At 56.6% G+C, this 13963-nt stretch overlaps 8 protein-coding genes across 8 annotated transcripts; 4 read left to right on the top strand and 4 right to left on the bottom strand.

Moving 5' to 3' along the window:
• Positions 1–95: 95 nt before the first annotated feature.
• On the top strand, positions 96–1138 carry VTJ04DRAFT_348 (uncharacterized protein; the record flags this gene model as incomplete). The annotated part of the gene is made up of 2 exons (XM_069361384.1): positions 96–101; positions 167–1138. The coding sequence occupies 2 exons, from the start codon at positions 96–98 to the stop codon at positions 1136–1138; spliced, it is 978 nt and encodes a 325-aa protein (XP_069222958.1).
• Positions 1139–2024: 886 nt separating this feature from the next.
• Positions 2025–3443, bottom strand: VTJ04DRAFT_347 (uncharacterized protein; the record flags this gene model as incomplete). The annotated part of the gene is made up of 7 exons (XM_069361373.1): positions 2025–2165; positions 2240–2384; positions 2446–2908; positions 2968–3055; positions 3138–3248; positions 3321–3352; positions 3431–3443. 7 exons carry the CDS (start codon positions 3441–3443, stop codon positions 2025–2027), a joined length of 993 nt encoding a protein of 330 aa, XP_069222957.1.
• Positions 3444–4811: 1368 nt separating this feature from the next.
• VTJ04DRAFT_346 (uncharacterized protein) lies at positions 4812–5603 on the bottom strand (the record flags this gene model as incomplete). The annotated part of the gene is made up of 5 exons (XM_069361362.1): positions 4812–4989; positions 5096–5214; positions 5323–5346; positions 5409–5503; positions 5564–5603. The coding sequence occupies 5 exons, from the start codon at positions 5601–5603 to the stop codon at positions 4812–4814; spliced, it is 456 nt and encodes a 151-aa protein (XP_069222956.1).
• Positions 5604–6341: 738 nt separating this feature from the next.
• On the top strand, positions 6342–6776 carry VTJ04DRAFT_345 (uncharacterized protein; the record flags this gene model as incomplete). Its single annotated transcript, XM_069361351.1, has 1 exon — positions 6342–6776. The coding sequence occupies one exon, from the start codon at positions 6342–6344 to the stop codon at positions 6774–6776; it is 435 nt and encodes a 144-aa protein (XP_069222955.1).
• A 266-nt stretch (positions 6777–7042) lies between these two features.
• On the bottom strand, positions 7043–7758 carry VTJ04DRAFT_344 (uncharacterized protein; the record flags this gene model as incomplete). Its single annotated transcript, XM_069361340.1, has 2 exons — positions 7043–7183; positions 7678–7758. 2 exons carry the CDS (start codon positions 7756–7758, stop codon positions 7043–7045), a joined length of 222 nt encoding a protein of 73 aa, XP_069222954.1.
• Positions 7759–10688: 2930 nt separating this feature from the next.
• VTJ04DRAFT_343 (uncharacterized protein) lies at positions 10689–11422 on the top strand (the record flags this gene model as incomplete). The annotated part of the gene is made up of 2 exons (XM_069361329.1): positions 10689–10697; positions 10853–11422. The coding sequence occupies 2 exons, from the start codon at positions 10689–10691 to the stop codon at positions 11420–11422; spliced, it is 579 nt and encodes a 192-aa protein (XP_069222953.1).
• Positions 11423–11434: 12 nt separating this feature from the next.
• On the top strand, positions 11435–13493 carry VTJ04DRAFT_342 (uncharacterized protein; the record flags this gene model as incomplete). The annotated part of the gene is made up of 4 exons (XM_069361318.1): positions 11435–11576; positions 11672–11753; positions 11812–13180; positions 13245–13493. 4 exons carry the CDS (start codon positions 11435–11437, stop codon positions 13491–13493), a joined length of 1842 nt encoding a protein of 613 aa, XP_069222952.1.
• Positions 13494–13660: 167 nt separating this feature from the next.
• VTJ04DRAFT_341 (uncharacterized protein) lies at positions 13661–13930 on the bottom strand (the record flags this gene model as incomplete). Its single annotated transcript, XM_069361307.1, has 2 exons — positions 13661–13834; positions 13895–13930. 2 exons carry the CDS (start codon positions 13928–13930, stop codon positions 13661–13663), a joined length of 210 nt encoding a protein of 69 aa, XP_069222951.1.
• Between the last annotated feature and the right edge of the window lie 33 nt (positions 13931–13963).

The raw sequence follows: 13963 nt of genomic DNA, 5'->3' as shown, positions 1-13963 counted from the left end.
CTTCTTCTTCTTCTCTCTCTCTCTCTCTCTCTCTCTCTCTCTCTCTCTCTCTCTCTCTCTCTCTCTTCTCTTCCGTCTCTTCCTTGTTTGTTGTGATGTACGTGGGAAAATATGCTGACTGGGACCCTTGGACAGCGCCTTCTCCCAACTCACCGCCGACCGACAGTTCGCCCACCTCGGCCTGATGCTCCTCGGCGTGCTGGCGCAGGTGGACCGGGCTGTGGCGCCCTTTGCGCCCTCTCCGCCGCCGGGCGTGGTGAGCGAGGAGTATCTGGCTGGTATGGCCGCCGCCGCTGGTGCTTCTGCTACTACTACTGGTGGTGGTGGTGATGGAGTTGATGATAGGAGCTCCGCGCCGACGCAAAGCTCGATATTTCCCGGCGGCGGCGGCGGCAGCGGCGGGCGTATGGGGGAGGTGATGGATGTGGACATGGAAATGGGGATGGGGCCGGGTATGGACGCGGATTTGGGTGTCCCGGTTTCGAGGGAAGAAGTTTTCCAGTCCGCTAGCACCAGGTCCGGGAAACGGGTACGGGAGACAGAAGAGACTGCTGCATCGACACCAGTTCCCGGGTCATTAATACCGCACGATCCAGCACGGCAACGGGAAGGAGAACGAGCACACTCCCTCTCAGCAACGACGGCAGACTTGCAAACCACCACCACCGGCGCGCGACAGCAGCAGCAGCATCCCCCGCTGGTACTCTCCAAGCGCAACAAACCCGCCGCGCCTCCCACATCAACCACAACAACGTCAGAGACGACACATCCCAACCCTACAGAGCCGTCACAGACGCAAACCCAAACGAAGCTCACAAAGAAGCTGAAAGACACCGACGCTGAGAAGACAAAAAAGAACCACCAACAAGACCAAGAAGAAGAGCCGAAGCCCAAAAAACTTAAGCAAGAAACGCCCGACGAGCATCAAGTGGAGGGGCACGCGGACGGTGTCTTGCAACCACTACCAGACAAGATCAAGGACAAGAAGAAAAAAAAGCCGCGAGCCGGAGGAGACGAATTCGACGCCATTTTTGGCGGGTTATCTGATGACGATGACGACAAGAAACTAAAGAAGAAAAAGAAAAAGAAGAAGAAAAAGGGAGGGGATGAGTTTGATGACATTTTTGGTGGGCTTTAAACAGAAAACATATGTACACACCTAGGTACTGAACATACTGTGGACAGACAGATTGCTACACTTGCGTTACCCAATCTCCGCGAACAGTTTTGTCTGTCTGGTTTGCCATGTTTTCTTTCTTTCTTGATGCTTCCAACCTCACGAGAATCGGTCCATAGGTAAGGTAGCTAAACACCACAACCACCCTAGCTCTCTCAAGCAGGTACTCAAGCCAAGGTAAGGTACTTGCCAGTCAAAAAATGTCTATATATTATTCCTTCATTATCACACATACCTGCCGCACCCCGAAAACTACGCCAAAACAGCCGTAGTCTTCTTCCCTGCTGAATCCCAAGCCCCATCAATCAGTCCGAAGAGATTCATCATCATCAATTTTCTCTCTCCTCTGATATCACCAGCAACTTTGTTCGTTGAATATCCTTTTGGTTCCTGAGTTTTCCACCGTCTGTCTGTCTTTCTGCTGGGAGACCTTCTCACTCATCCACCTTCACTCAATCCCCCTCGGCATATCTCACTCTCTCACAGCCTAAGAAATAAAATACCAATCAGCCACTTGAACTTTTATAAAAGAACATCGTTTATGAGAGCAGAAAAGGGACAATAGCAAAACCGCTTCTAAAGCTTGGCTTCTATTTTCGCGCTACCAGCCCAGCCCGACCAAACCACCAACGCATACGACGATAGCTCAGAACTAATCCCTGAAAAGCCATCGGTAATGGGAGGTAAAGGGGGTAGGGTGTGGAGTGCCGTGCCAAATGAAAAGTGCCATCGCTTCATCTTCAGGGGTTTCGTGACAAAGACAAAAAGAAAACAGAAACTTCTGTCCGAGAACAACTACGAACTAGAAACTGGCTTTAAGGGGAAGGGTTCAGGACGGGGTTTGTATTTACTTTTGGGGAGGGTTGTGGACGAAGTCGATGCCCTTCTTGATGTTGCCCTTGAGGCCTTCAATCGCCTTCTCCAACAGCTTCTTCTCCTTGTCGGTGATGTCGCCGAGGACGTCGACGGCCTTCTCGGCGCCGTTGGGCTAGAGGTTGGAAGCAAAGTGTTAGCAAAACCTCCTCGACATCGACATTCAACGCAACAAGGCAATGAACATACGCCGAGCTCGATGGGAACAGAGAAGAAGTCAACACCAGTCTTCTCGGCGATCTCCTTGCCACCCGGAATGCCGGGCAGATAGACGTAGCTGGGCTCGACGAGGCCCTTGGCGCCCTTGGCGGCCTTGAGGAGCTTCTCAGCAAACCTAGATAAAATCCGTCAGCAAACACCTCCCGAGCGAGTATATCACACGGAACTACACGTACCGGTAACCGGCGTAGGCCATGGACAGGGTGGCCGAGCCAAGACCGTCCTTGGCCTTGACAACCTCATCACCACCATACTGGACACGGTTGACGAGCGCGTCGTACTTGTCATCCGGGATGGTCACGGACGGGGTGACCTTGCTGAAGAGGGGAACGATGGTGTCGCCCGAGTGGCCGCCGACGACGGGGACGGTCAGCTCGTAAGGGTTGGCACGGCCGGTGGCATCGGCGACGAAGGTCTCGGCGCGGACAATGTCGAGAGTGGTGACACCGAAGAGGCGCTGGGGATCGAAGACGCCCTTGCCCTTGAGAACCTCAGCAGAGATGGGGACGGTCGAGTTGACGGGGTTGGAGATGACGAGGATGAAAGCCTTGGGAGCAACCTCGGCCGCAACCTCGATCAGGCCCTTGACGATGCCGGCGTTGATGTTGAACAGGTCGTCACGGGTCATGCCGGGCTTGCCTGGAGCGGATTGTTAGTGTCTTGGACTGTGCTGGCCCCATTGAGCAGTGGTTACGCACGGGGAATGCCGGCAGGGATGATGATGATGTCGGCATCCTTGAAGGCGGTCCTGGCGCCGTCGTTGGCGGGAAGGTAGCCAGTGGTTTTCTAAGAAGCAGACACTGTCAGCGAGCCAAACGCGTCTCCTAAGCCCGCGATTGGGCATGTGTCGAGTGTGGCCATGGCTTACCGCGCTGGACGAGATGTGCGACAGGTCGGCAGCAACGCCCGGGGTGTTGACCACATCGTAGAGGGCGAGCTCATCCACCAGGGGAGAGAGCTTCAGGAGCAGTGACAGAGGCTGGAGAGGGCCGCGTCAGCAATTGAGGTGTCTTTGGCACAAGACAGAAGAAGAGGAGCGGAGATAACACACCTGTCCGATACCGCCAGAGGCGCCAGCAACAACTGAGACACGAGGGTTAGCAAACTGATGCCCTGTTCACCAGCGTAAATCGCGCAGGACGAGGCGACGATGGCGCGTACCGGCCTTGACCATTTTGTCTGTTTGAATCCGGGAGAAGAGAACAGGAGGGTTGTTGAACTGCTGAGATGAGAGGAAGAAAAGTTGTCAGCAACACGAATTCAACTCCAATGCTGGGAATTTGACCCGGGTCTTAGATGTTCAACTCAATAGTGGACATACCAGTTACGACAAAGCGACAACGGCAGAAACAATTGGGGAAGACGGATGTTGCGATTGCGAGATGAGGGAGGAGGGAGCTTGGCAGTTAAGTAATTGCTTGCCTTTATGGTGGGGTTAATGAGAGGTGAAGACGGTTCGCGGGGCAATTGCGAGCTGCGATTTCCATGCCCCGCGTTTCCGTGTCGTGCTTCGGCGGCCGGCCCCTCAGGCCCCCTCAGGCCCCTCTCAGGAGGATCTGGGCTCTCTCTGCCTTGGACGGGGAGCGGATCCCACGGGTGGCTGATTGCAACTGGCCTGATAGCCGCTCAAACGGCGCAAGGGATGAGCTGCATGTGGTCCATCCAGTGCATCTGAGGGGCTCCCGGCTCAATTCATTTTCCGTGCTGCTCGTTCGTTTATCCGGGACACAACGTGGGTGTGTCATGCCCGGACGCCGTTTCAGCAGCGCGGGTTACACTCCAAAAACACATCTCCATCAACATCATGTTTTGTTACGCATTCCCAGCTGACCGGGAAGCCTCAATGTCCTCAAACTTTCATATGCTCGAGTCAGCAGAAGCAGCAGACAACCGTTGTCTCAACAGCTCCGAGAGTGGACACCCGAGGCCCGGCATTCGGCTGGAGAATTCGGGCGAGACCGGGTCACCGCATGCCTTGTGCTCCCGATCGCTGTCGACATCTCTTTCCGTTGATGCGACATAGAATCTAGAATGTCCCAAACCTGGACGGTTTCCAGCATGTCTTGCCGATTCTCTATGAAACACAGCAGCGTCCTGGTGAATCCCACGAGGCTCGTCGGCTGGCTTTCACGACCCCCATATTCAACATGCACTCTCTCTCAAACACACAAACATGGGCCCTTGTCATTCGCACCCGTCATGGTCTCGTGATGATGGCGCAACACCCACAAACACGATGGGAGGCCCCCGCCTTGGGTTGGGTTGATTTTGATTCTTGGGAATGTGTCAAACGCCGTGGCCGTTCCTAAATGCAGTTCCATGTTGCTGGCAATCCGCCCAGTCCCGTTGCCCCGTATCATCCCGCCGTCTGCCGTCGTGTTGCTGCTACACCCCTCGGCCCGAGCTCGAAGGTGGCGACCCAAAACAACAACAGAGATGATCCACCTTCTTCTTCTCCGGCTCACTGCCCTCTTCCCTTCGGCGGGAGCCGTACCCCCATCGTCACCATCACCTTCCCCGTCACCAAAACATCCCCCAGCCTTTACTGCTTGCCGGCAGCAGCGGCCTTCTTGGCGGCGGCACCGCGGAGCTTCTTGGGCGGGTCGGGCTTGGGCTCGCGCTGCGACCGGCGGATCGCGCTGGCGCGGGCAACGGCGGCGGCCCGGAGGTCGGGGCGGTAGAAGTGCCTGGCGGCCTGGTTGGCGATGGCCTTGTAGGTCCTGCGTGCGTCCCAATGGACATCCCCGGTCAGCAATCACCAAGCTCATTTCCACTTCCTCGTCCGGAACAGGCCTGGGGGAAGAGGGCTTCTGAGTTGCTACTGACTTGCGGGCAGTGGTGTTGTAGGTCACCTTGTAGAGGCCCGAGGCGGGCTTGTTGCCGGCCGCGGGCTTCTTGGCGATAACCTGGACGCCGCTCTTGCCGGCAGGGAGGACACCGAGAGCCTATGATCCCAACTCGATGTGTTAGATGCCTGTTGTGTCTTTCCCGTCTCGTTTGACTCCCTGTTTCCTCGTGCTCATCGCCGCCGGTCTGCGCTCGGATCATCGTACCTTGGGGTTAACGTAGCCCGCATACTATGCCCATGTTAGCCACCACAGCTCCCTCAAATACTTTCTCCAGCCATTTCAAACCGTACCTTGCGAGCGTGCAGGTTCGTCAGGTTGAGGGGGTCCCGGGAGAACTGGGGAGAGCCATTGCCCTTCCTCTTGACGAGGTAGGCGTTCTGGAGGCCTGGGGTTATGCGTCAGGACGGCGAACCGGAGCGGCAAAACGGCGGGCAGGATAACATACGGGTGACCTCCCAGATCAGATCGGCAGAGACGTTGGACATTTTGGCGGTATTGGGACGTTGAAAGCAAGGCGTTTCCGGTCGAGTCGTCTGCAATTGTTTTCGCGATGGAATTTCGAGATGTTGCACCTGGATTTTCGGCGCTGTGCCCTAACTTGCTGTTTTGGGATTAGCGCGCCAAGACTTGAGCAGAGTGGGGTCTGCTCTGAAGGGAGTTGCCAAGAAATCGCAGCCTTGTGTTCACTTGTCTGAGCCTTCCATGCCGCAACAGCCTCGAGTCGGGTTGGACCGTGCTTTTTCGCTCCTCGGAAGCCGATCCGTCAGCACGCAACGCCAAGCTCCCAGGGCGGCCTCCAGCTCTTTGGTTCCGTCCGGCAGCCAACTGCAACGTCTCCAGACATGTGTGCTGACGACGACGGCAAACATCCAACAACCAACTCGAGCTCTTGATCGAGCGCACGAGATGCGCTCCAAACTGCAGTAGCGCGCTCTACCTATTCCATCCCTTCATTCGTTACGCTCTCTTTCCTTTTGTTTTCTTTTCCTTTTCCTCTCGAGTACCTTTCCCCTCTGTCGAAAACCACCTCACATCCGCTGCATCCGGTAACTCCTGAACCCCCCTCATCTGCGCCACAGCCTTTACGCGCTACAAACCGCCGCTCGTCCAAAAGCTCCGATCTCAAAGTAACCGACTGGCCATCAACCAGCCCTCATAATCAGCCCGAACCCGCTATCCTCCCACCGAACAAACTACAAACACCCCACCATCCGCAAAAAAAAATGGCCTACCTCCTCTACTCCCTCACCCTCCTCACCCTCATCAGCGGCACCTTTCTCTACCTCACGCGCGCGCGCTGGCTGCCCGCGCTGCAGGAACACACCTCGCATTTCCACGAGCGCAGCTCGTACCTCTACTCGCGCCTCACTCCGTGGGCGCGCGACGGCGACGACATTACCATCGGCGACAGTTTCGAAGATGACATCGAAGCCGGGCTGACCTCGTCCACCTTCGACTTGGCGGGTAACAACGTGGCGGCGGGCGACGCGCGCGCCGGGCTGGACGACCAGGCCAAGAAGGAGATTCTGAAGATTATGAAGAAGAGGAGGATGCGCTTCGACGAGGCCAGGAGGGTGTATATGGAGCAGCGGTTTAGGGAGAACGGGATCGGCCCGGATGGACGGCCGAGGGATCCGAAGTTTGTGAGCTTTTCGTGAGGGAGGGAGATGGGGTTCTTTTCCTTTTTTCTTTTCTTTGCTGGTTGAGGGATGGGTTGGGGGGCTTTGGATTCGTGGCTGGGGTGGTGAAAGGAGGTTTCTTGTCCTTTTGCTCGGGTTCTCTTTTTCGTTGGCTTGTTTGTTTCTCTTGCCTGCTTAGGTTCGTCTTGTGGCTTGTGTTCGGGTTCCTTTTCGTTGGGAACCTGGTTTGGCTGCTTTGCCAGCTGTCCTGTCATTAATATTCCCTTATCTCCTGTCGAGTTTTCCTAGCTCTGTTTTCCTTTGCTGGGCTGAGCGCAGTGGGCGAGGCGTTGAGGATTGGTTGGCTTGAAGTCTTGCAGCTTAGTTGTCTGCTGCGAAACCCAGTATCTCAGTTCCTGACGAATATGTCGGGTGTTGGGGATGGTCTTAAGTTAGTCTCCTTGTGTCATATATCAAGCGGTCCAACTTGCCCTTTCGCATTTCAGTGGTTCCCCGTGATTAACACTTCTATGCCGTGGTTTATGCTCTATCATCACTAAGTCTTGTCATTCGAAGACATCTTGAGATCTGCAGAGCATGCCTTGCGGGGCCGGGAACAGGTGTGGCATCAAGTTTCCTGGTGCGGTTATCGGTGGGATCCGTGTTGCATGTCCCAACTTCAGGAGATTCGAGGACGTCTTAAACTAGGTTCAGGTTGTACTCTCGACGGTAAGAAGATAATGTCAGTTCACTAACCAGGTTACCCTGTATCACAAAACATGTGACTATGACGAGTCATGGCCCCCTTGTCCGTCTGGCCACACGAACTTCCCAGTGTGTGGCCACTTTGGTGGGTTTAGGGACTCCGAAGACAAATGTTTCAGCTGCCGGTAACCGGCGAGTCTTTTATTCTTTTGCCCTGCCGCGACCAACGGCCAACCAGGATATGGCTGCCAATGACATGAAACGTCGGATACCGACGACAGTAGAGGCGGTGAAACTTTGTAGGCAATAGCCTCATGTTGGAAGGAGGGAAGAGGGGAGAGTTCATATGACTGGGTGTACTTCTCTTTTCTTACGGAGGGAAGAGGTGGTGATTTGTCATGGGGAGGAAGAATGATGATATTGTTGGCGAGGTGTTATGTCCGAGCTGCAGACAGGACATCCGATGAACAGGAGTCGCAGATATCTCATCCATCTTCCATCAAACCCCAGTACTGACAAAGTCAGAGAGACACGGTATGATAATATTTCCTCCACCCACTCCCTGAATAGTCTCCTACGGCAGAAATATGTACATACATACAATTCACGTGCCTCATCCCCCTAGGTCAGTCCCTACTAGGTAGTGTATGTCGTGCCTCTAAAGAGGTGACCCAACAATCTGTCTCGCATCTCCGATCCGATGGCTTGGTGCTTCGGCCCGCAGGGACCAGGTCCCGAGTCGGCTTTCGGGCTTCTCGAATCGGTTAGATCCCCGTTGCCTGCGTTTTGCAGCGGTGGCCTCTCGGCACTCTCGGCGGAGGTTTTCGAATCAGGGACGCGGGGGGTAGGTGTGGAGAGCAGGGGGCGTGCGTTCACCTAGGTCTAGGTCTGTCAACCATCAAACCATGATATCGATGAGAAAAACATCACACCATTTGGTTTTTGGACTTTGGTTTGTCCATGCCCTCTGGTTGGCGGGACTTCAATGTATATCAAGTCCTAAGTACATTGCAGGTTGGCATGCAGATGGGTGGCGTAGCGCCGCGAAGCCTCAAAACGCTCAGATCTTCAGGAGGGAATCTGGTGACCACACGCATTTGCACTTTTTTGCGCACTCTGTGCTCGTACTGTATGTACGTACTCGGATGGGTTAGGTGAGATGAGATAAGGCGACGAATGGGCAAGAGACGGAGAGACGGAAAAGGTTTCGGGGAGGGGCGAGAGCGGTGAGCTGACTTGGCCCAGAAGGGCATCCCGGAGCCCTGCCCGTTCCCTTCTCAGGACGGGCCACCACCACCATTCATGCATCGCTAGTACAGGGCTTACATAAGGTACGCCATAGGACTTTCATAGTAGACGGACCTGGTTGTTTCATAAACTTCCATAAGCCGTCCATGTTCTTTACGGGGCTGTCAACCCATAGGTGACGGTCCTGAAACCAGCAACCAGCAAGATGATGGGCAGTAGTATTTGCATGGCGGAAGCGTCGAAGCAGGGGGGCGTCTTCCTCGGGCACTAGAGGCTCTTCCCTCATCACCATGTCTCGATGACATGTGAATCTACCTACCTGATTATAGACAGTAAGGACCTAAGTATTATATTGCGCTTGCGAGGTAATGGGGTTAGAAGGCGCATTTTGTACGACCGGCTTCTGAGATTGGGAATTCGCGTAAGCCTTCAGAGCTCCCGTCGCCGAGTCATAGCCATGTTTGTGGTATCGCAGACCTGGAGTGTGGGACAAACTGAGACCAAGACAATAGAGTGAGTTGATATATGATATAGGTGGTGGTTGAATGTGCGCTTTCTCGGCCTTTTTTACCTCATGCAGACCGTCATCGATCATCTTACTCATTGGAAAACACCCAGGGGTAGCATTCTCGCACCTCCTGCTGGGTTTGGTGTACCGAGGCTGGCACTACACAAGATGCGCCAGGCTGTCGACGAGTCCTGTGGTGCAGGATGCGGCCGCCCCCCGGATAATTGTGAGCGGCGCAGAGCGTTGCAGACGGGATGCATCGGATCCCGTCATGGGTTGTTTTCGGACCTGCCCACCTCAAGTGTCTACTATGAGTATCTTGAAGCGACTGACAACGAAACGGCGGAATGTTGCTACAACGTACCATGGCGTCTCGTCAATCAAATCGACCACATTGGCCGGCCGAGATAGGTCTCATCCACCAAGGCGGATCTCATCAGGCCGTCGTACATAACGTCACAACACACCCTTGACGAGAAGGAGGCTGGAGTGTCAAACGGCGGGATTGGGGGCTCTTTACCTCATACCCGAGCAGCATGCGAGATTGTCCAGTCAATATCTCGCGCTGGGACCAACAGACATACATAGGTATGCGTATGTAGATAGATTCTGCAAACGCCACACCACCGTCATCCTTCGGCATCAGGCCGTCAGCACGAAGTCCAGATTACGGCGTAGGGCAGTCTCCATGATCGGCCGGAGCCAGAGCAAAAGAAGGAACCGACCACGCGTCTTCAAATGGGCTTCCTGTGTTTTCTGTGGCCATGCCCCAACCAGCAGCTGTCACAGAATCGGGGGGAGTTTCCGTCCATGGATCGCGGGCCACATGGATCGAGACCATGGAGGGCGTGGGTGTCTGTAGATTTTCCATCTTGGAGCCACACCCTCCACTCGCTGTCGTTTGTGTTCACTTTGTCTGTCTTGGGGTGCAGGTTGCAGTTCGGGTGTGGTGTTTCTGTGTGGTGAACGGTGGTGGGTGGTTCCGGTGAGGTGCTTGCGGTGGCTGCAACCTTTCCTTTTCCATCCAAGCAGTTCTCACCTGCACACGCCCCCTGTTCGGATCGGTTTTGCCCACCCCCCTCCCGTCCAGCTCTTTCCCCTTGGCCCCCTCCGTTAACCCCCGGGCGGCGTAGGCTCCCCCGCCCCACCCCACTCGCTTCCCGTCTGCCCACCCCCCAGCCGGGGAACGTGCATCCAGCCCCTGCAACCCTGGGCAACCCTGGATAACCCTGGACAATCCTGGATAACCCTGGACAACCCTGGACAACCCTGGGCACAAACGCACGGGTAAGACCCACCCCGGAGGCCCGCCAAGACGACCCACCACGCCTTCCCACCCTGGCCCGCAGCTTGAACGGGCCCACGCAGACCCACCGCCCCACTCTCCTGCGCTCTCATCCGCCGGGCTCCACCTTCATGGCTTGTCTTGTGTGTGGTTGCGGTGGCGCCCTGCTCGCTGCTGCTGGTGGTGCTTGGTGCTGGTGCCGCGCATGGTCAAGGTACCTTTTTTTTCTCTGGCGAGCCGACAGCCTGCACTTTGTGTTGCTTTCCACCTCGCACTTCATCAGCCCGCCCCCTCCGCTCCTCGTGCTTCTTCACTTCTTTTCCTTCTTCTTCCCCTTTGGGCGCTCCCCCGTTTCGAGACTCACCCCAGCATTTTCGTTTCTCACCCAACAGCTCTCTCCGCTCAGCTTTCTTCTGTCCCCTTCCGCCCAAAGAAAATCCCTTCAACGCCAACAACCAACGCCAACCCCGACCGACACCAGACAGCCCCCGTCTCTCGCCGCGCCCTGCATCCTACCTATCATCCCACTGCCCGCGCCGCGCAGCTCGGGCATCTCGGTCGCGCCGCACGTCAGCCGCGTCAACGGTTGACCGATTGCAATTTCTCCATCCCAATTTCCATCGCCGCCGAGACTGGACGGGACGCGCTTTGGTGCGCTGCCAATCTGCATCCAAACGCGCGCATATCCAGGCAGTCGAGGCGATTCCGGTCGGTGTTCGGCGTAATCGACTCTCATCCGAATCCAGGATTTTTTTTTTTCGTGACCGCCGCAACTTCGCATCAACAACACGTTTGACTCCGGATCGAATCCGTCGGCTGGAAATCCCAGACATCCCTCAATTTACTTACCTCTGGGAGGTGATTCATTCCGATCCGATCCATCTCCAAAATCTCCGGACAACGAAAACAACGGCTCTGGCAATCGCCGCGACTCTTTAATCGCCATCAACAATGTCCATGTACCCGGGCCATCGGGGAATGGGGGGTGTCCCCCCAGCAAATGGCGGTGCCGGCCGCTTGAATGAGCTGCTCGAACAGATCCGTGCCGAGTTCGAGTCTCATGTCCGGCAAACCGAGACGTACGAGCATCAAAGTAGGTTTTATCCATCTCCCGCAGCGTCGACGGTAGCATTGTGGATGGACGCTGTTCTGTCTGCTAGACCCAACGCGCTAACTTATCCGCCACAGTCCAGGCTCAGGTTCAGGAGATGCAGATGATTCGCGAGAAGGTCTACCAGATGGAACAGGCGCAAATTGGTCTCAAGCAAAAGTGAGCCTGCCCTCCGTTCTTTTACGCTCACAATCCTCCTAACATGCATCTCCCGCAGGTATGAAGAGGAGATCAACATGCTGCGTCGCCAACTGGAGAGCCGTGGAGGACCCCCGGGCCCCATGAACCCGCCTCCCCAGCATGTTGCTGCCCAGCCACCCCCGCCTCAGATTGGCAATCCTGGTAATAATGTCATCGGCGCTATCCTCTCCGGCCACAGCCAGGGTGGACTTGCTCCTCCGCCGCACCCGCAGCAGCAGGAGCAGCAACCTCCGCACATGCCTCCCGCCCCTCCGGGCTTGCAGGGCCCTCCTCCGCCGCCTCCCCCGCCGTCTCAGCAGCCTCCGTTCCAGCAGTATCCGCAAGGACCCGCCCCAGGCGGTTTCCCTCCCCAGCCGCCCCAGAGCACCGCGTCCCCGGGTCCGGGCAACAGGCGCGCCATCGGCAATAAGCCCCCCGCTCCTGGCCCGGCCACCCCGCAGATTAACACTCCGGTCCCGTACAACGGACCTGGCCAGTCCCCCCAGGTCCCGGCCCACCCCGCTCCCGAGCATCGCATGGTGCAGCACCCTCCTCCTCCGCCGCCACCCTCGCATAGCAATGCCCTGGGCGACCTCGATCCCGAACGCCTGCCCAGCCACATTAAGAAGGTGCGCGAAGATTGGTGGGTCATCTTTAACCAGTCGGTGCCTCGCGTTCTCGACGTCGATCTCGTCCACACCCTGCAGCACGAAAGCGTTGTGTGCTGCGTCCGCTTCAGCCACGACGGCAAGTACGTCGCTACCGGCTGCAACAAGTCGGCTCAGATCTACGACGTCCAGACGGGCGAGAAGCTTTGCGTCCTCCAGGACGACAGCAGCGACATCAACGGCGACCTTTACATCCGGAGCGTCTGCTTCAGCCCCGACGGCAAGTACCTGGCTACCGGCGCCGAGGACAAGCTTATTCGGGTCTGGGACATTGCGACCCGCACCATCCGCCACACGTTTTCGGGCCACGACCAGGATATCTACTCGCTCGACTTCTCTCGCGATGGCCGCACCATTGCTTCGGGCAGCGGCGACCGGACTGTCAGGATTTGGGATCTCGAGACCGGCAATTGCAGCCTGACCCTCACCATCGAGGACGGCGTCACCACGGTCGCCATTTCGCCCGATACCAAGCTCGTGGCCGCCGGCTCGCTCGACAAGAGCGTTCGCGTCTGGGATATCAAGATGGGCTACCTCCTCGAGCGCCTCGAGGGTCCCGACGGCCACAAGGACAGCGTTTACAGCGTTGCCTTCTCTCCCAATGCGCGCGAGCTCGTCTCGGGCAGCTTGGACAAGACCATCAAGATGTGGGAGCTCAACACGTCCCGCCAGATCGGCCATCCCCAGCAGCCCCCGTCGAAGAGCGGTCGCTGCATCAAGACCTTCGAAGGCCACAGGGTAAGTTTAATCACCACTTTTGAAACTATGTCGAGAACGAGACTACTAACACTCCACTTTACAGGACTTCGTCCTCAGCGTCGCCCTCACGCCCGATGCCGAGTGGGTCCTCTCGGGCTCCAAGGACCGCGGCGTCCAGTTCTGGGACCCCCGCACCGGCCACACCCAGCTCATGCTCCAGGGCCACAAGAACTCGGTCATCTCGGTCGCTCCCTGCCCCGTCGCCACCCCAACGGGCGGCTACTTCGCCACCGGCTCGGGCGATACCCGCGCCCGCATCTGGTCGTACACGCGCCTCGACAGGAGAGCGTAAATGGCGGGTTGAGAGATGGTGGTGTTTGGGCATTAAATTGCCCTCTTTGTCTCTCGTACTTGCCTGATGGAGAGATTGCGGGTTGGATGGGAGTGTGGTTCCAGAGCTCTCGGCTGTCGCGGATAAGCATGCGGCCGTCGCGGACGGATAGGTTTGGTGCTGGGAAGCTAGCGAGTTGGATGGATTAGGACGGCCTGGCTCGTGATGGACGACGACAAGTTACCTGTGAAATGGCCGGAGTGATGGGAGATAGAGGAGAAGGGAGGAGTATCCCGGACTCGTTGCTCCGTGGTGTAGGTGTGTGTCTTTCTATGTAGGAGTTTTCGTTGCTTTTTCCGGCACTAGGATTTAGGTACACAGGAGGTGAATGATTTGTTTTCCATTTGGTGTTCTGTTTTCACCGGCATAGTTCCATCCATCCAAGTGATTATCGCCATGGAGTTGGTTTTGGGGCCTGTGTGCGCGTCTAT

This window comes from Mycothermus thermophilus (assembly GCF_041956435.1).
Source record: "Mycothermus thermophilus strain CBS 625.91 unplaced genomic scaffold VTJ04scaffold_1, whole genome shotgun sequence".
Classification (NCBI taxonomy): domain Eukaryota; kingdom Fungi; phylum Ascomycota; class Sordariomycetes; order Sordariales; family Chaetomiaceae; genus Mycothermus; species Mycothermus thermophilus.
Note: the sequence above shows the minus strand (reverse complement) of the source record. Positions and strands in the feature narration are given on the sequence as shown.